Below are 21,714 nucleotides of genomic sequence, written 5' to 3' on the forward strand. Positions count from 1 at the left end.
GTCATTGAAAACTCGACTGCCTATGTCTTCGCACATACAAAGTCCCAATCATCCATCTCCTCTGAACTCACTGACATACACTGGTCCCTAGTTAAACAGCGCCTTGATTTTAAAATTCTCATCCTGGTTTTCAAATTCTCCCGTGGTCTTACTCCTTTCTCTGATCTCCTCCAGCCCTGCAGCACCCCCAACTGCTCCACCAATTCTGGCCTTCTTCAGCCTGATTTTAATCGCTCCATCATAGGTGGCCGTGCCTTCAGCTGCCAAGGCCCTACACTCCGGAACTCCTTCCCTAAACCCCTCTGCCTCCCTACCTTTCTTTCCTCCTTAAAGCCTACCTCTTTGACAAAGCTTTTGGTCATTTGGCCTAATATCTCTATGTGGCTCAGTACCAAATTTTGTTTGATAATGCTTACAAAAGCACCTTGGGATGTTTTATTACATTAAAGGCTCTATATAAATAGAGGTTGTTGTTGGGAATCTGAGCAGTAGCCAGGCAGAATTTTTTTCCTTTTAATACATTTGTTCTTTTGTATAACATTCTTGTTGCTGAATCAGCAGTGAAACAAGACCCAAAATGTACTGAAATATTTTTCAATTTCTAGGAGCTATAGAATAAAGGCTCCAGAGAGCCTATTGTATCCAACCCCCTTCCCAAGATGTATTTGTAGTCTATTTTGATTTCAACATCTTCTACTGAAGTTACTGCTTTGCTATTGCCCAGTCAACATCTTTCCATCTTCATATCACTGTACATATAACAAGCACTTAAAGTATGAATGCATGACTTTTTTGTATTTTTTTTTTATACACACAGGAATCTATTGGTACAATGAAGAATGTCCAAACTAAAGCTCTGCGAAATACACAATTTTTGTTTCCATAGCTTTCTGCATGCTAAGTACATTTAAGGTTTCAGGTCTCAGAAGTTGGGATTCGTCATTCCAATCCCTTCACATTCTATGATATTACTTTCTGATCCAGACTCTTGATCGTCTATTTTATTCACTGTAAACTTAGCCTGAAAGAAAAGAAATACATACAAAATGAGCAACTATAACCAAATCTGTGTTAAATGTAACCCCTTTTTAAAAAATTACCTTGCATGTAACATAACAAGAAACTTTGATTCTATATTATTGCAGTCAGGCCCTATGAAATTTAATGCAGAATGTAGCTTCAGAATGTTTTGAAACAAAGTTCAAGGTATCATTTTGGACCATGTTTATTTTATTCAATAATAAAAAGAGCTAAATTATGATATAGCAGAAAAGTGTCATTAAAATTTGCTTATGTAAAAGACACACACACACACACACAATCTGTCTTTACTTATAGGCAATCAGATATGTCATTTGGTAAGGAATTAAGTATTATACCATCTATTTATTGCATGATGCTCGAGGTGGAGAAAGGTCAAAATCTAAGTAAAGCCGCTCAAGTCACAGTATACTTTTTATTTGGTTAAGGAGTTCTGCAGATTGGAAACGTTTGCCAGCTCAAACACCCAGCATTTTATGATCGTAATAAAATGTGATGCCGGTAAGGTGATATCGGCGTGGACTGGAAGTACCTTTATGATGTGTTGCCACATACTATTTTACAATGAGTATGTTATGAAGATGCTTTTTTGAGGACTTGTGTTTTAAAACTGAAAAGATTCCATGGATGAGTTTTTTTTTTACAAAGTTCACTGAAAGGACACTTGAGATGTTGTTTGAAAACAACCTTTGCTTGAAATCATATACTTTAAGCTCAATAAACAACAGAAACCTTGGTGACCTAGGGAAGATGTTTACAGAGAAGTGACATGTTAAGATTTATAGTGGTTAGAAGGTTCTGATCTGCTGTTTGGGGTTTCACTTCTGTGATATTGTTTTAGTTCAGCTGGGGTATGGACAGTGTTGGAAAAACAGTTGAAAATCAACCTGCCAAGGAATAGCCCCACCCCTAGCTCATTTTTCCTGCAGCTCTCCAACAGACCCTGAGAGGTCCAATGTGTCAGCTCCTCTTTCCTCCTCTCTTTGGAAAAAACCTTGCAAAAAACAGATCGAGATAGCAGAAGACCCTGATGCCGCATTTCTCCTGGAAAGCCTACTAGACTATTTCCCAACATCTCCAGAATGAACTACTTCTGAAAAAGATTCCAGTGATCTGTCACCGTATACCCAGACGCCAGACCAAAAGGGACAACTGACATCCTCCAACATCTCTTTTTCTTCAAGAATTGGCAAGTATTTGACCAAAGTAGTTTTTTTTTTTGTAACAGAGCTTTGCATAGAGAATTTCTTTCTATTTTTCAGTGTGTGCGTGTGTGTGTTTGTGTATGGGGGATTTTAAAAGGGAATGTTCGCATTTCAATCTGTGCATTAAGGCTTTACTTCATTACTGGACAAGTCTTGTTTTTATAATAAACTGATAACTTTGTTGTTTATTAAAGAAACCTGGTTGGTGTATTTTATTCTGGGATAAAGAGTACATGATTGACCGAATCAGTAACTGGATAAACATTTTTTAAACATATGTTGTGACCTGTGGAGAAGTGAGAGTAGAAAAGACAATGCACTCCTCCCACCTCAGTCATAACATATAATTGGGAGCTCTGTGCGAGATAACCCAAAAGCCGACCATGTGCAATTGTAAGCAGGGTAATAATAATTGAAAAGAGGAAAAGAAATAACAAGGTTTCTTGTGCATTAGCATAAACTTTACATGACTGAAATGTCTTGGTTAGTTGCTAAGACCTTTCTGGAGAAGGAGGACTTATCCCCGAGTAATTTGAGAAACTTAACCAAGGATAAGCTAATAGCATTGGCAACAAAACTTGGGTTCAAGTTAAAACCAGGAGCTAAGAAAGCAGACATAATTGAAGTAACAAAACAGCATTTGCAATTAGAAGGTGGCAAACTAGATGGTAGTTCAGTTGAATTAGCTAAAATTCAGTCACAGATCAAGCAGCTCGAGCTCAAAAAAGAATTGGAAATGAAAAACGGGAGCTTGAGCACACAAAATAAAAAAAACTTGAACTACAATTTCAAAGGAAGGAAGCAAGCAGAGCGACAGGAAAAAGAGCAAAAGAAAGAGAAGGAAGGGACTTCGAATTAAAGAAGATGGAACTAAGACAAAGGAATGGCCTTGGCTCCAGTGAAAATGTTGGTGAGGAAAGAACTGATCCCAGCCCAAGACTCAGTGGAGAGCTGTTTAAATTTGTGCAAGCCCTCCCTAAGTTTGAGGAAAGGGACATACAGGCATTTTAAATTTCTTTTGAAAAGATAGCCAGACAGATGAAGTGGCTGAAGGAAAGTTGGACACTGCTTATGCAAAGCAGGTTGATGGGCAGAGCTCATGAAGTTTATGCCATGCTTTCTGAGGAGGCTTCTTCTGCAGATTATGAAGTGGCATTAAAAGGCTATTCTTGCTGCTTACGAGTTGGTTCCTAAAGCTTGTAGGCAGAAATTCCGGAACCTCCGAGACGGGCTAGGCAGACTTATATAGAATTTGAGAGGGTAAAGCAAATTAATTTTGATCATTGGATGCAGGCATTAAAGCTAGAGGCCACGTATGAGAACCTTAGAGGAATAATTCTCCAGGAAGAATTTAAAAATTCACTCCCTCCATTAGTAAGGACCCATGTGGAGAACCAGAAGGTTTCAACAGGCAGCTGAGATCGCAGATGATTATGAGCTTGTTTACAAGCCAAAACCCTTTGTCTGTTACCCCCACAAACCGGAGAAGGATTGAAGGTGGGAGAGTGAAAGGAAGGCAAGTAGCCGGGGACAAGAAGGGACAGCTGGGAACACCCTGGGATCTCCTCCGCAGGCCAGAAAGGAAGATGCTGAGGGTGGAGGGGAGGTTGGAAAGCCTAAATGTTATCATTGTAACAAGGTGGGACACCTTTGTGTAGAATGCTGGAAGTTGAGAGATAAACCCATGGGACTTATTGTGGTGCACAAGATCAATGGCCCCTGACCGACAGTACGATAGATCAGGCTGTAGCTCTGACTGCAGCTCTAAGGCCAAGTACAAAAACTGCTGTGAGTGCGAGGGACATGAATAAGATACCCGAGAGTTATAGGCAAATTCTTGCCAAAAGGAAAAGTAACTCCTTATCCCTCAAGTGAGGCAGGAAAACCTATAGTTATACTTAGGGATACAGGAGCCATCCAAACTCTTTTGCTGGGGAAAGGCATAACTTTTCCACCAGAGAACGCAATGAATGCCAAGGTTTTAGTGAATGATCTCGACGGAATGTATATACACCCGTATCGGGTATATCAGGTGCACCTGCAGTGGGACCTAATGTCTGGAACGGTAACTGTAGGAGTTGTCCATAGTTTGCCTCTAGACGGAGCTGACCTACTCTAGGGGAATGATTTGGCCGAAGCATAGGTAGTAGCTTCTCCAGTAGTCATGGAAAGACCAAGTGAAGTTAAAGAGCAGAACCGTTGCAGGGAACAGTTTCAGGAATTTTTCCTTCATGTGTAATGACTCAAGCAATGGCTAAACATGTTCTATTGTCAGAGTTAAAATTGGCACCACAGACAGATAGCCAAATATCTGAAACTTTCTTTGGGGTTTTGGATAATCTGAAGGAAATGTTCAATAAATATTCTCTGATCAAGGCTCAGCAAACCGAACCAGAGTTAAATAAAGTGGTATAATCGGCTCTAACGGAAGTTAAGGCAAAGGGAGTTCCAGAAGGCTACTATATTAAAAATGGGATTCTGATGAGGAACTGGAGACCTCCTTAAAGACCTGCGGACAAAGAATGGACGGTTTTTCACCAGTTATGGTACCACCCAAGTATCGCCAGGAAATATTAGGATACCCATGGAATTCCTAAAGCGGGACTTGTGGGGATCCAGAAGACTCAATCACGTAAAGGTCGACATTTTTATTGTCTAGGTCTTTCCAAGGACGTGATGCAGTTTTGTAAAATGTGCCATACGTGCCAGATTGTGGGAAAAGTGCAACCTGCCATAAAACCGGCACCACTAATTCCCATACCAGTTTTTGGGAAACCATTTAGTAAGGTGTTGGTAGACTGGAAGGACCTTTACAGAAAACAAAAGCAGGACACCAATATATACTCACTATCATGGATATGGTGACTCGGTTCCCAGAGACCATTCCCTTGAGAACAATTTCTGCTAAGGTAGTGGGTAGAGAAGTTAACTCAGTTGTTCAGTGCGAGAGAGCGAGCACGAGACAGAGCGAGGAAAGTGAGTAACATAGCATTAGACTTTTGGGTTGCACATGTGAATAAAAATAATCCTTTATATTTAAACCAATGAAAAGTATGCTGCTAGTTATTCAAATTGCCCATACACTCAGCGGTTAAGAAACACACATCTTCCTTTCCAAAAAAACACTGATTACTGACAGTAAAGGGAAAACAACTGGGTTTCAATTCTCTCTCAATTCTGTCCATAACACTCACACTGGTGCTGTAGGGGATGTTCTTCTGAGGGGCTGGGGTTGGGGCATGTTGTTGAGTTAGAGTACAACAAACTTTACTTCAAGGTGTGGTGCATTTGGCCTACAGTGCTTTAGGGTTAGTGTAAAAACTGTTTTACTCTGCATCTAATCCTTTACAGTGTGCCATGGAAATGGCTGATAGTTACGATGTGCTCCAAAGTGACAAAATGTTCCATTCCCCAACAATGACAGCATAAAAAAAAAATCACGTGTCAAAGAAAATTGATTTAAAATAATAACATTGTCTAATATTTTATTAGATGACAACAATACTGACCTTCGTTAGCATTTCTGAAAAATGAATAGCAGTCTGGGTGTGAAGGGTCAATGGCCCGCATTTCACTCTGGAGACACCATTAGCTAGAGCCATGAATATAATGACCTGAGCGAAGAGAAATGCAGTTGGAAAGTTTCATGGCTACGTGACACTTTAACAATCATTGAAATAATTCCCTATGTCTTTCACCTGGGCCGAGAGACAGAAAGAATGCCTTTGGGAACAGAAATTAAAGTAATGCCATTGAACAGAACTATGACATTAATTTTTAAATAAAATATACTGTCAGTGTTAAACACTTGCAATTACCAGTAACAAAAATTGCCATCGAGTCAAGATGGGCACAAAGACCACACTCCATTTTCCCTTACCATGTATGAAGTATTTGAAACCAATGTAACATACAAAAGAAAACTTTATAGTTAAGTTTGAGATCTGTGTGTGACTCATGCAATTACCATAAAGTTCCAGCCCTAGGCGGGCACTAACAGAAAATCACTTTAGTTATCCAGAGCTTTTATTTACAGTTCTGTGTCCTCAATGCAAGATGTCAATTTTTTGCTTTCAAAGATTAGTTAAAAATAGATTTTTATGTTTGAGGTGATGGTCGCATGGATTATATTTTCCAGCTGGTGATAGGGGCTAAAAATAGACAGTAGTAAAGTTTTTGTTCCCCCTCCCATTTGAAACACATCTGCAGACAGTTGCGATAGGGAGAAGCATTGTGCTGTCAGCTGTACCACCAGGTGCTGTTTTTTGTGCTCCAGCTAATAGAGGGGAATGTGCTCCTCAGAGATCTACCAAACTGAAGCCAGAAGCCAGTGGTTTCATAGAAAACAAAGAAAATTAGTTATGACCACAATCATGTATAAGAGTAAGCACTTCGCTAGTTATTTTCTAAAAAAGGTTAATTTAAGCCCAAAAGACACTTTATGGCAGCATTCTTTAATGCCCAGCCAAAATGTTGTTCCTCTGTATTTTGATTTATATTGTGTATGTTTAAAGAAGTTATTTCACACATCAATACTAATAAAAATGACACAATCGTACATCATTGAAAATAAATGCTTTTTGCTTTGTTTTGGTGAAAGAGAGAGGAATTAGATTTAAGTATATGATATTCCACTTGGCTCTTCCTTCAGAAGTTCTGCATTGGATGATTACAGCAGAACTTATGAAACATTATTAGAGGGGGTGCTGTGCATTGGGCTATTAATGTGCGGCAGGAAACAGTGGAGTGGTGTAAGTTCACCAAGTAGAGGCAGTGAGATCAGAACAAGTGAAATTAATCAAAAACATATTTAGGTTTTAAACTTTAAGTAATCTGCCAATTCTCTATACCTGGTCCTGCAAGTACTGGTCCACACAACCACCATGTCGAAGATTCTTCATCAGCATCTCTGCAGCTTCGATTCCAACTTTATCTGCATTAACTCCTATATTTCACAAACAGTCTAGTCTCAGCATTTTGACTTAAACAGTGGATTTTGTTTTTTCAATTCTTCAAAAGCACTGTTTGATCATGTCTTTCACAAGTCCAACAAGCATGAACTAACTCTTAATGGCTCCACCCTTAGTCCTGTTACAATATTGTCATTATTCCTTCACTATCCCCTATAGTCTCGTATCAGCTCCATTGCTGAAACTGCCTGAGAAGCTTGGTGTCAAATCTTGTCTGAGGAAGCTCTTGTGAAGCATCTTGTCACTTCTTACTATTTTAAAAGGTGCTATATAAATACAATTGTAGATTAAGGGCAAAGGGTGCAGCCAGTTGCTATTTATTCCCTGTAAACAATCTTACCTCTTTTACCAAGGGCAGATCCTGCGATGATACATCCTGTAGATGTTTCAGCAAAAATACTGGAAAGGAGAAAGAAAGTAGGACTAGAAGTGAGAACTACTTTTAAAAAGTTATTTATACAAATTACACATAATTGGCTGCTATAAATGGTGGTCAGAATTATTTTCCAACCTTGATGAAGAGCAAACTTTCTTGGAAGTAGTCATGGAAGGACTTTGACAGAGACCTGAAGCTTCTTAGCTCCAGTTTGATATATTTTTATCCCCAAGCAATTCTCTGTACCACAACTCTTAGCTCAGATGGCAAGACAACAATCAATCAGCTCTGAAGATTCTGATTTTGCTGCGGATACAGGGGATTGGTGAAAGAGAAGTGAGACCCCTGATCCTGGAGCTTCATTCTACCTGCAAGTAGAGTGTTGCTCTTTGATGCTAGTAGCATGACTAAAATCAGAAACTGTAGAACCAATTGCAGCAGTAAACTCATAGGCCTGCTGCTGTTAGAAAAGCTGCTAACCCCAGACAGGCAAAATTCTCATTCATTTTAGAATAATATGCATTGCATAATCCACTTCAAAATCAGTCTTTTAAGTATAAGCACTTTGTGATAAGCACATAGAAACCAATTCAGAAGTGCAGGTTTTATTGAACTTGACCGCCCATCTACTTCAAAAAACACAAGATATCAAACAGTCAAGCTGGTATAAGAATTCACTATTGAAGTAACTGAGATGCATATCTGGAAAGCAGAGCTCTCTTAAAATAAATTCCGATTTGGCAAAATTCATCTTAATTAAAATTTGTTCTTCATGGAGCACTCTAAATTTGGGCTAAACAAAAAGGAAAGGCTAGTGTGTGTCCCACTTGTTGTCAGAGATACAACTGCTTCACTTCAAACACCACATATTTTCACAGCTTGCTACTAATGATTGAATAGCATAAATATTAAAGCACTGTATGAAATGGAGCATAGATTGAAAGCAAAGTATCACAGCTTTGTAATACCAAGATTCTGGTGCCACAATCTAAATGCTAGTTATAAGCACAGCAAAAGTTTGCAGGCGTACACACAGAGCATCTGATATCATACAATGCATGTACACAGTGCTCTGCAATTTTGAGGACCAGGGATTAAAGTGACCTGGAAAGTTCTGGGATCCCTAAATTGCTGCTCCTGGTTTTCTAATTCTGTCCTTGCACCAGAATACCATATTAAATGGTACTTCTTGAAAATGTTTCATGTCATGAACAACATAGCAGGGGCACCACATATTAAATACTGCAGTTCCAATAAGCACCTTTGATCCCACTACTGTCACCTTCATATTGTATTAAAAGCACAAAAAGCAGCTCAGTCAATATCCACAAGGTCAAATAATGATCAGATACACCTGTATAATTAAGTGGTCAGAATACCCAAAAACCACAAAAAAAAAAAAAATCAACAACTGAAAACCAAAACCATGAGTTGGTAACAAGGGCATGGCTGACAAATAGGTAGGGCCATAAGTAGGAGGCCCTATTAATTAATTCTACCACAGAGAAAGGAGGGTCTGTGGTAAACAATCCAACCAGGTCTGCAATGAGCAATTCCACTGAGGCTGCATAAGTGCTCATTAGATACAAGTAAGAACATGCACTTTAAAGGCAAGTGTGGCTTCAGTGACTTTCACCAGCCTTAAAACATCTAATTGGTGAAAAATCTCCTGCATTGTTCATTTCCTGAAACTACTTGACACCCACCAGCAACAATTTCAAACACCTAAAAGCTACAGTAAGAGGTTCACGCTGCACTCGAACCTGGCAGCTCTAAAATCTTAGTAAAATGGAATAAAAAAAACTTTGCATTCATGTACAATGACAGATTTTTTTCTTCTTACATAATTCCATTTCCATTCCCAAAAGCCTTATCCTTAGGCTCCTGCACAGACTGGATATTTATGTAAATATCACGCATTTCCTTTCTGATGCACCGAACAGCTGCAGATGCCATCTCATTTGCAAGCTAATAAAAGAGAAAAACACCTTTAGTTCATCACAATCTCAGCATGATTCACTGCTTTTAGGGCAAATGGACGGTTGCAGCAATTTTTTTTTTGTTCAGGAAACAACATTTTAGCCATCTCTGGAACTTTTAGTGGAAATGTACAGTACTTGGCAGAAAATGGTGTTACACACAAGGGAACAATAACTTGAGGCCTGACAGGCTGTCACACCATGCCAAAATCATTAGTTTTTACTGCTATTGTGCATAATGAATTTAGCACTTAATTCTAGCAGCCCAGAGATTAGGAATTTAAATGATAAATTGTGAAAGTGAATTTAATAAATCTGATAATTTTTAGGGTAGCAGAAAATGACCAAAAATTACTGAATTGTCAAAAAAAATGGGAACATCCCACCCTAGCTGGTACAGTGGCTATAGTGTGCACTACGTGGTTGACTCTCAATAGTCTCCATGCAAGCCACTCCATTGTACAAACAATTGCTTGTCAATAAAAAGGAATGAAACCGGATGGACCACCCGGCATCGACCTAGGCAATGGAAATGACAAACCCAGCCCTGTCGACCCTGCAAAGTCCTCCTTACTAACATCTGGGGGCTTGTACCAATGTTGGGAGAGCTGTCCCACAGACTAGTCAAGCAACAGCCTGACAGTCATACTCACAGAATCATACCTCACAGACAATGTCCCAAACACTGTCATCACCATCCCCGGGTATGTCCTGTCCCACCGGCAGGACAGACCCACCAGAGGTGGTGGCACAGTGGTATACAGTAGGGAGGGAGTTGCCCTGGGAGTCCTCAACATCGACTCCGGACCCCATGAAGTCTCATGACATCAGGTCAAACATGGTCAGTCCTACTGATTACCACCTACCCCCCTCCCTCAGCTGATGACTCAGTACTCCTCCATGAACACCACTTAGAGGAAGCACTGAGGGTGGCAAGGGCACAAAATGTACTCTGGGTGGGGGACTTCAACGTCCATCACGAAGAGTGGCTCGGTAGCACCACTACTGACCGAGCCCTAAAAGACATAGCTGCAAGACTGGGTCTGCGGCAGGTGATGGGGAACCAACACGAGGGAAAAACATACTTGACCTCGTCCTCACCAATCTGCCTGCCACAGATGCTTCTGTCCTTGACAGTATTGGTAGGAGTGACCACCGCACAGTCCTTGTGGAGACGAAATCCCGCCTTCACATTAAGGATACCGTCCATCGTGTTGTGTGGCACTATCACCGTGCTAAATGGGATAGATTTCGAACAGATCCAGCAATGCAAAACTGGGCATCCATGAGGCGCTGTGGGCCATCAGCAGCAGCAGAATTGTACTCAACCACAATCTGTAACCTCATGGCCCAGCATATCCCCCACTCTACCATTACCATCAAGCCAAGAGACCAATCCTGGTTCAAAGAAGAGTGCAGGAGCAGCACCAGGCACACCTCAAAATGAGGTGTCGACCTGGTGAAGCTACAACCCAGGACTACTTGCATGCCAAACTGCGTAAGCAGCATGCGATCCCATAACCAACGGATCAGATCTAAGCTCTGCAGTCCTGCCACATCCAGCCGTGAATGGTGGACAAGTAAACAACTAACTGGAGGAGGTGGCTCCACAAATATACCCATCCTCAATGATAGGGGAGCCCAGCACATCAGTGCGAAAGATAAGGCTGAAGCATTTGCAACAATCTTCATCCAGAAGTGCCGAGTTGATGATCCATCTCGGCCTCCTCCTGAAGTCCCCAGCATCACAGATGCCAGACTTCAGCCAATTCGATTCACTCCGCGTGATATCAAGAAACGACTGAAGACACTGAATACTGCAAAAGTTATGGGCCCTGACAATATTCCGGCAATAGTACTGAAGACCTGAGCTCCAGAACTTGCCGCACCCCTAGCCAAGCTGTTCCAGTACAGCTACAACACTGGCATCTACCCGGCAATGTGGAAAATTGCCCAGGTATGTCCTGTACACAAAAAACAGGACAAGTCCAACCCGGCCAATTACCGCCCCATCAGCCTACTCTCAATCATCAGTAAAGTGATGGAAGGTGTCATCAACAGTGCCATCAAGCAGCACTTGCTTAGCAATAACCTGCTCAGTGACGCTCAGTTTGGGTTCCGCCAGGGCCACTCAGCTCCTGACCTCATTACAGCCTTGGTTCAAACATGGACAAAAGGGCTGAACTCCAGAGGTGAGGCAAGAGTGACTGCCCTTGACATCAAGGCAGCATTTGACTGAGTATGGCATCAAGGAGCCCTAGCAAAACTGAAGTCAATGGGAATATGGGGGGGAAACCCTCCGCTGGCTAGAGTCATACCTAGCACAAAGGAAGATGGTTGTGGTTGTTGGAGGTCAATCATCTGAGCTCCAGGACATCACTGCAGGAGTTCCTCAGGGTAGTGTCCTAGGCCCAACCATCTTCAGCTGCTTCATCAATGACCTTCCTTCAATCATAAGGTCAGAAGTGGGGATGTTCGCTGATGATTGCACAATGTTCAGCACCATTCGTGACTCCTCACATACTGAAGCAGTCAGTGTCGAAATGCAGCAATACCTGGACAATATCCAGGCTTGGGCTGAGAAGTGGCAAGTAACATTCGCACCACACAAGTGCCAGGCAATGACCATCTCCAACAAGAGAGAATCTAACCATCTTCCCTTGACATTCAACCTCATTACTATCGCTGAATCCCCCACTAACAACATCCTAGGGGCTACCATTGACCAGAAGCTGAACTGGAGTAGCCATATAAATACCGTGGCTACAAGAGCAGGTCAGAGGCTAGGAATCCTGAGGCGAGTAACTCACCTCCTGACTCCCCAAAGCCTGTCCACCATCTACAAGGCACAAGTCAGGAGTGTGATGGAATACTCTCCACTTGCCTGGATGGGTGCAGCTCCAACAACACAAGAAGCTCGGCACCATCCAGGACAAAGCAGCCCGCTTGATTGGCATCCCATCTACAAACATTCACTCCCTCCACCACCGACGCACAGTGGCAGCAGTGAATACCATCTACAAGATGCACTGCAGCAATGCACCAAGGCTCCTTAGACAGCACCTTCCAAACCCGCGACCTCTACCAACTAGAAGGACAAGGGCAGCAAATACATGGGAACACCACCACCTGCAAGTTCCCCTCCAAGTCACACACTATCCTGACTTGGAACTATATCGGCGTTCCTTCACTGTCGCTGGGTCAAAATCCTGGAACTCCCTTCCTAACAGCACTGTGGGTAAAGCTACCCGAAATGGACTGCAGTGGTTCAAGAAGGCAGTTCACCACCACCTCCTCAAGGGCAATTCGGGATGGGCAATAAATGCTGGCCTGGCCAGTGACGCCTACATCCCATGAATGAATAAAAAAAGGGAGCCCACCATCACCCACATATATCCCTATAACAAGTAATAAAATGCTCTTCAAAAACCCCTGCAAGCAATAATGCAATCATAGTTTAAAGCCACGTTCTAAATTTTTCTTTGTTCTTCAGGAGAATAATTTCTTGGTTGGAACCATTGCTAAATGGTCAGTGTATTAGTGTCACAGTGCAGCAGATACAAATATCACTTACTGCATCCACTAATACAAACTGACCAGCACACTGCACTTTGGCCCAGGGCTTATAAACCCCAGGCTTACATCCCACATAAAAGTTCTTCCTGTAACCACTTGATACATTGCCTTCACTAAAACAGAAACCCCCAAAAAATTGCCAAATGGAATCTTGAGAGCATTTTAATGAATAATTAAAATGAGGAAAAATGTAATAACTCCAATTATGTGAGATTCAAACATGGTTATAAGATTTTCTTCTTACCTTAAATGGCAGAACTCCAGCAACAAAGGCTCTCCCATGAATTTTTGTAATTGTTCCTCTTTCAGTCATGTTTATTGGAGTAAGTTGTTTCACTGGAGATATTTTTACTCTCACTTCACCTCCACCCTTTGGATAGTAACCTCTGTAAAACACAAGGGTTGACTGGCTCAAGTACAGCAGTCTTCACCTCCAACAATTTCAAATGCATTAATGAATTTACATCATAGTATAAGGTAAATACATGGAGACACAGAATTGCTAAGTGGGTGAATCACTGATGACTAAATCTCCAGATCACGACCCTGCTAGAAAATGCAAGTATGTTGATAAACAATCACAGTTTGGTTGTGATACCCTTTTATTCTTGAATACCATATCAACATTCACCATCTTGGTTTATACATGAAGAAAGGTCACTTCAATACGGCATGAAAAAGTGCCAAAGTGTTATGTTGTGCAGTCGCATCTCAGCAGGAATGGGAAAGAGCAGGGGACTTCTGCTGAGATGGGAGTGACTGCCCTCGTCATCAAGGCTGCATTTAATTAAGTGTAAAATCGAGAAGTCAATGAGAATCGGTGGGGAACTCGCCACTGGTTGGAGACATAACTGGCACAAAGGAAGATGGTTGTGGTTCATGGAGGGCAATCATCTCAGCTCCAGGTCATTGCTGCAGGTAGTGTCCTTGGCCCAACCATCTTCAACTGCTTCATCAATTACCTTCCCTCCGTCATAAGGTCAATGATTGATGCTGATGATTGCACGGTGTTCAGAACCATTCACAACTCCTCAGATACTGAAGCAATTTGTGCCTGCATGCAGCAAGACCTGGACAACATTCAGGCTTGGGCTGACAAGTGCCAGACAATAACCATCTCCAACAAAACAGAATCTAACCATCTCCCCATGACATTCAATTGCACTACTATTACTTAATCCCTCACCATCAACATCTTGAGGGTTACCACTGACCAGAAATTTAACTGGACCAGCCACATAAATACTGTGGCTACAGAACAGGGTCAGAGGCTGGGAATTCTGCAGTGAATATCTCACCACCTGACATCCCAAAGCACCATTTACAAAGTACAAGCCAGGAATACTCTCCACTTGCTTGGATGAGCTCCAACAACACTCAAGAAGCTTAACACCATCCAGGACAAAGCAGCCCACTTGATCAGCACCCCCCCCCCCACCAACTTCAACATTTACTACCTCCAGCACCAGTGCACAGTGGCAGCAGTATGTACCATGTTACAACTGGGTGAGGAAGGGGTCTCAGGCTCCCCTCATGCCCCTTTCCTGGTTTGACCGTAACAGGGTTTATCTTTTAAAACTGTTTTTTTTTTAAGCTTACCACCTCATTAAGTCCTTGCGCACTGCTCTATAGTTGTAACTGAAAATGAACCAGACAGGTTTTCTTAGGTTTAAACAAGAACAATGTAAGTTTGTTAATCTCATCACTCTAACTTGGTTAAAACATGCTAGCATGCATACGAGATAAACACATACAAATAGATACAGAGGGGGAGAAAGAATTGGGGTGGGGCGGTTGAAGTAGGGTTGGCAATAAATGGAATGCTGTTACTGTCTTTTGATTTTTGCTGTAAAGTCCTTGATTGAAGTTGAGGTCTTGGAGTTCTCACCAGGGTCCAGTGCAAAATTTCTGACTTGCTTCTCTGGTACCAGAAGCCTGAAGAGATGCTCTGTCTTGAGGGTTGCACTGCCACCGTAGCTTTCCTGGGACGGTGCTGGACACAGAGACAGACACAGAGACAGACATGCTTTCTCCTTTGAGTTCAGTTGCAGTCTCCCAAAAAAACCTTTCGCTGAAGCACAATTCAAACAGTCCCCAGCCTGGCAGCAGGTAAGTCATGTGACCAAATTTGTTTGCGATAGCATCTTCCGCGAGAGTTATTGATTCTCAAAGCTCTCCAGTCACACTCGATGGAGTTCTGGCTCTTACATAGATAAAGAATGTTAATTATCATGATTGCCCAGACCAATCTTGTTAATTGAATCAGTGAGCACTCCCATTGTCTCTCAATTCAACTGTCTCTCAGAATGCAAATTTGCAACCATGTTTTCAGCTGTTCAATTCTGTGGTCTTTTTCAAACAAGTTATGTGCAATGTCCAGTAAAAAATTTTTTAGTGTCCCATATCACAAAATTAATATGTTTCCATTTGGCAGGTGTGGTTTCCATCACAACCATCTACAAGATGCACTGCAGCAACTCACCAAGGCTCCTTCAACAGCACCAGTCAAACCCACAACCTCTACCACCTGAAAGGACAAGGGCAGCAGACGCATGGGAACATCACCACCTCCAAGCCACACACCAGCTGAACTGGAACTACATCGCCATTCCTTCACTGTTGGGTCAAAATCCTGGAACACCCTCTCTAACTGCACTGTGGGTGTACCTACACAAGAATCAAGCAGGTGGTTCACCAGCACCTTCTCAAGGACAATTAGAGATGGGCAATAAATGCTGGCCTTGCCAGCAACACTCACATCCCAAGAACGCAAAAAAAAAATCTTCTCCCTGGAGTCCTGGGCAATATTTATCCCACAGTCAACATCACTTAAAAAATCAAGTTATCTGATCATTATCGTGGTTCTATTTGTGCAGCCTGCTGTGTACAGATTGGCTGCCATATTTCCCACATTATATCAGTGACCGCACTTCTTTGGTTCTAAAGCATCTTGGGACGTCAGGAGGTTGTGAAAGGTGCTTTATAAATTCAGGTCCTTCCTTAATATTGTCTTTATGGTCACAGGAAGAGCTACTGGCTCCCTCATTTGGTATTCCTTAGTTATTTCCAAGTTGGTCCATTTATAAGTACCTTTTTCAATATTTGAGTAATTTGGTGGAGTTGTATTCCACAATGTTAACAGGTCTGGTTACATTCAAAAGGGTAATATAAAATCAGTTTAGGTAGAGTATTTCAAATTTCAGGTCTACCTTAGATTTTCTCTGACTCACTCCTGTAAACGGACTCCACATCTTATATTCAGCAGTATGCCCAAACTGCCAGATATCTGACCATAAAACAATCCAGGGATGTAGCAACATGAATCCTCTAAACTGAATATCATGTCTTTCATGTGCCCCAATATTAGTTCACCTGCGTTTTTTTGTTTTACACAAAAAAGTATCATACAAAATAACAGTTATAATCAAAACAGATTTACGTCAACTTCAAACCCCTCCTCGTGAATACACTGCAATGGCAAGCTGACTAATACTTGTTTTTGGTCAACCTAGCAATGAAACAGATAAAAGCTTACAAGGGTTTGGATGGCACTACATTTACAACAAACTACCTAGACAGAGAGGATGAGGATCCCCAACAGGAAACAGCAGTAAAACAGGAGGAAGAATTTTCATTGCATCTCTGATTTTAGTGCAAATAGAGACAGGTGGGTCACATCCTATAAATAATATCATTTGTGATAGAGTGAGGGAGTTGAGAATTTAGAATTTAAGTCAATAGTAGATGGACAAGGAAATAAAAACAAACATTCTTGTGACTATTCGTAAGCTTCCCAAAATAAAAAGTTGTTTAATTTAGTATATTTGACTGGCTTCTTGCCAAGGTTTGCAAGTACCTATAGTTAACCTATGGTTAAAACACCAAATTATAGAATCAGAGTAAAATAACTATACTTGAGCTAACTTTTGTGAGGTACACAACAACTCCCTCCACAATCGTTTAGAAGATCAGAAGGGCAAAGACCTGGCCTATGTCTCCCAAAAGACAGCTATGATTCAATTTTTACCATTTGGGGATTCATAACAAATGCATTTTCCAGAACATTGAAAACAAATTAGATTTTGATAACTTTAACTGCTGTACATGGAATGAAGCACTTTACAACTGTGCTTTTAGAATTTTTCTTCTCCCCAATCAAGGTGAAGCGTTTAATTGTGGATAATTGAGCATTTTTGTACTCTTCAGATCAGCTACATCAACGAGGTACACAGACCCCTCTGCTCCATTTCAGTAATGTGTTTCATGTCAAGTGCAGAATTCCACTTTACATCAGTCTGACACTTCCACTTCCCACACCAAACTTAGTGAGAATTAATGCCATATTTATGAGCCAACTTTGTTTTTTTTATTCTTTCATGGGATGTGATCATTGCTGGCTAAGCCAGCATTTATTGCCCATCCCCAATTGCTCTTCAGAAGGTATGCTGAGCCTCTGCAGTCCATGTGGTGTAGGTACACCCACAGTGCTGTTAGGAAGGGAGTTCAAGGATTTTGACCCAGCAACAGAGAAGAAATGGCAATGTAGTTTCAAGTCAGGATGAAAGGGAACTTGCAGGTAGTGGTGTTCCCATGCATCTGCTGCCCTTGTCCTTCTAGGTGGTAGAGGTCACAAGTTTGGAAGCTGCTGTCGCAGGAGCCTTGGTGAGTTGCTGCAGTGCATCTTGTAGATGGTACACACTGCTGCCACTGTGCTTCAGTGGTGGATGGGGTGCCAATGATGGTGTTGAGCTTCTTGAGTGTTGTTGGAGCTGCACTCATCCAGGCAAGTGGAACATATTCTATCATACTCCTGACTTATGCCTTGTAGATGGTAGTCAGGCACTGGGGAGACAGAAGATGAGTTACTCGCCACAGAATTCCCAGACTCTGACTTCCTCTTGCAAACACAGTACTTATATGGCTAGTCCAGTTCAGTTTCTGGTCAATGGCAACATCAGGATGTTGCTAGTGGGGGTATTCAGCAATGATAATGCCCTTGAACGTCAAGGAAAGATGGTTGGATTCTCCCTTGTTGGAGATGGTCATTACCTGGCACTTGTGTGGTGCAAATGTTACTGGACACTTATCAGCCCAAGCCTGAATGATGTCCAGATTTTGCTATATATGGACACAGACTGCTTCAGTATCTGAGTTGTCACGAATGGTGCTAAACATTGTGCAATCATCAGCGAACATCCCCACTTCTGACCTTACAATGAAGGGTCATTGATGAAGCAGCTGAAGATGGCTGGGCCTAGGACACTACCCTGAGGAACTCCTGCAGTGATGTCCTGGGGTTGAGATGATTGGCCTCCAACAACCATCTTCCTTTGTGCTGGGTATGACTCCAACCAGTGAAGAGTTTTCCGCAATTCCCATCGACTCCAGTTTTGCTAGGGCTCCTTGATGCCACACTCAGTCAAATGCTGCCTTGATGTCAAGGGCAGTCACTCTCACCTCACCTCGAGTTCAGCTCTTTTGTTCATGCTTGGAACAAGGCTGCGATGAGGTCAGGAGCTGAGTGGCTCTGACGGAACCCAAACTGAGCGTCAGCGAGCAGGTTATTGCTGAGTAAGTACCACATGATAGCGCTGTTGACGACACCTTCCATCATTTTGCTGATGAATGAGAGTAGACTGATGGGACAGTAATTGGCTGGTATGGATTTGTCCTGCTTTTTGTGTACAGCACATACTTGGGCAATTTTCCACGTTGTCAGGTAAATACCAGTGTTGTCGCTGCACTGGTACATGTAAAGCACGAGAAGTAAACCATTGGGCTGTTTTTCACTAAGTAATATTTTGAGAACAATGCTTCTGTTGAGCAAGGAATTTCACAGCTGACTGATTTAAAAATAAAATAATAAGTTCAGTTGAGTAAGGACTCGGGTATAAAAAAAGTTAGTGGGTATTAACTCAGAACTTTTCCTTCAATGATAAAGGAAAAATCAAATTGATTATTCAAGTAAAAGTCACCCACCCATATACCATGCAAATTGCAGTCCTTTATACCCACCTCATTTTTAAATCACAGTTGAATTGAAATCCAAACTTTTCAATAATTGGTTTAAATACCTGAAATACAGAAAGTCTGGTTAATTCAGCCATAAGATCCAAAATTCATCAGAAATATAAAAATATTTTATTACAGCTACCATTAATCTATACCTAACTGAATAAAGATCATCACACGAGCCCAACTAGTGTCTTCAGTATTAAAAGCTGGCAGCTAAGATTCAAATGTTTGCACAGTCAGAAGTCATAGTATTTTTTTTATTTTTAGTCATTATTTGCCACTCATTTTAGCCCCTGATCCTGTTTCAAGGATAAGGAGGGAAAGTATGTGGCCTTGACCCCAACAACGTACAGTCAAGATTTACTATGTGGGGACTGAATGAGAATCCTACTTGTAGTCCACTGAGTTTGAGAGAAGGGGAAAAAGCTCCTGTGCTAAATTAAATTAATTCAAGTGTCCTTGCCAGAAAGTGTTTTGGAGCAGAGGTCAGCTGTTTTAGGATTGTGCTCAGTCGTGGTGCCCAAGACCAAATAGCATTCTGACACTTTCTATCTTGACTTGCATTAGGGTGAAGTAACAGAGGATTGCCATACTAAAATCTTATTTAGCCAAATACGCTGCGCAATTTTGATAATCTTATCACAGAATTAATTCAGCTTACTTGCTTTGTATACAGAACAGTTCCCCATCGAAATGAAACAGACACACATATCCCATGGGAAAAAAACAAGGCCTATTAATCCTATTGTTTGGTAATATACAGATGCATAGAAATAGATCACAATGCAGCAGAAACCTTGATGCTGGATTTTTAAAAAGTGAAATGCTTTCATTGATTTTCCAGTCAATCTGCTTACATCAGCCAATATTAGTAAAAGGGAGAGTTTTTAAAAAAAAACCTATGTAGTAAATGTTCAGTCAAAAGACATGGTACTGAACAGTGAAACTGAATTATTAGTGCAGGAGGATGGTTCTGTGAAAATGGCAGGATACAGGTCCACTTCTCCGTAAAACAAGGCTCTGATCTCAAATCATACTGCCATGAGTCATCTGCTAAGAGAGTGAAATCAGGAGTTAGGCTCAAGAACACATTGAAAGGTCCCCTTGAATTGGTTAACTGTCCTCTGTAAAAGCAAAAGAGGGTTCAAAGATAGCAAACAAAGCAAAATGGAAGCAGCTTAAAATATATATGGTTGGCATCTTTCCATCTACAAAACATGGACACGCAGATAACAATCCAATTAGACGGGCGTCTTCGCTTGGTGCACTCTGCTGACGGCTGTGAAGGCCAATCCTTGACGGGCAGATTCTGCCACAAGAGCTGCACGTGAAGCTGCCAAGTGATGCTGTGAATTGTTGTTTTTGACATTGGCATCTGTTGCCAAGCTGCTGTTGCAACTGGTCATCAGGTAGTGCACACCAGTCTACAGATGTGCTGCCATTTTCTTTCTTTTGCCAGCTAGTGACTCCCAAGTGCAATAGCTGCAATTTCATGTCACGCTTGCAAACATCCTTGAAGTGGAGCTTAGGGCACCCCTTGGGTAGGCGACAGTCTTCCATACTGCGGACGTGTCCAATCCAATCAAGCTGCCTCCGTTTGATTAGTGCCAACACACTTATTCCATGCACATTTTGCAAGTCGGCCAAAGGTAGTAGCTGCTTTTCCTATGTGTGTATCGAGCTCTGCATCAAGGGACAGATTGTCTGTCACCGTGGACCCAAGTTGGCAGAATTTGCTAACCACTTCCAGTGGGGCGTCATTTAGTATGAGGTACAACACCTTGTCCCATGACCACAGTTTTTGTGATGCTTATAGTCAAGGAGAATAAATTACAGGCACAGGAGAGACAGTCCATGAGTCTTCGTAGCTGAGTTTCTGTGTGAGCGACCAACGCAGCATCATCAGCATAAAAGGAGTCCTCTGATCAGGACACAATGTGTTTAATGTTTTTACTTTCAGACTTGACAGATTGTAGAGCTTGCCGTCTGACCTAGTGTTCAAGTAGATTCCTTTTAATATCTGTAGGGAAGGCGAAGGTCAGGAGCATGGAGAAGAAGATAGCATACAGAGTGGGGGCTAGGACACAACCCTGTTTCACTCCATTCTTCACTTCAAAACTGTTGGAGGTGGAGCCATCAAACTGTACAGCGCAGTGCATGTCGTCATGGAAGGAGTGGATGAAACTGAGGAGCTTCGGTGGACAGCCAGTTTTTCCACAATCTTGTAGAGCCCTGCTCTGCTGACAGTGTTGAATGCTTTAGTGAGATCTACAAAGGCAAAGGGGTATGCGTTGTTCCCTACACTTCTCTTGTAGCTGGCGTATGGAGAAAATCATATCCACAGTAGATCTGCCGGCAAGGAAACCACGCTGCGCTTTCCAGTACACATGATCTGCGAGTAAATGGAGTCTTTTAAGTATGACCCCGTGATACCAATGAGTGAGATGCCCCTGTAGTTATTGCAGTCTTCTCTGTCGCCTTTGTTTTTCTATAGTGTGATTTTTTTTGGCATCACGCATCTCCTGTGGAACAGAGCCTACTTTCCAGCAGAG

General features: G+C 41.9%; 1 protein-coding gene across 1 annotated transcript in view; it reads right to left on the reverse strand.

The window, feature by feature from the left end:
• Window positions 1–774: 774 nt before the first annotated feature.
• The window catches only part of rtca (RNA 3'-terminal phosphate cyclase), a 38,903-nt gene continuing 17,963 nt past the window's right edge, over window positions 775–21,714 (reverse strand). Inside the window, exons 5-11 of the mRNA XM_068037562.1 lie at window positions 19,163–19,221; window positions 13,392–13,533; window positions 9,436–9,560; window positions 7,557–7,615; window positions 7,097–7,191; window positions 5,756–5,860; window positions 775–1,021 (exon numbers count right to left, since the gene is read on the reverse strand). Of these exons, the coding sequence (XP_067893663.1) occupies window positions 923–1,021; window positions 5,756–5,860; window positions 7,097–7,191; window positions 7,557–7,615; window positions 9,436–9,560; window positions 13,392–13,533; window positions 19,163–19,221 (684 nt within the window). The 3' untranslated portion in view covers window positions 775–922. The remainder of the gene's footprint in view (window positions 1,022–5,755; window positions 5,861–7,096; window positions 7,192–7,556; window positions 7,616–9,435; window positions 9,561–13,391; window positions 13,534–19,162; window positions 19,222–21,714) is intronic.

The sequence above is a fragment of the Heterodontus francisci genome, chromosome 8 (assembly GCF_036365525.1).
Source record: "Heterodontus francisci isolate sHetFra1 chromosome 8, sHetFra1.hap1, whole genome shotgun sequence".
NCBI lineage: Eukaryota > Metazoa > Chordata > Chondrichthyes > Heterodontiformes > Heterodontidae > Heterodontus > Heterodontus francisci.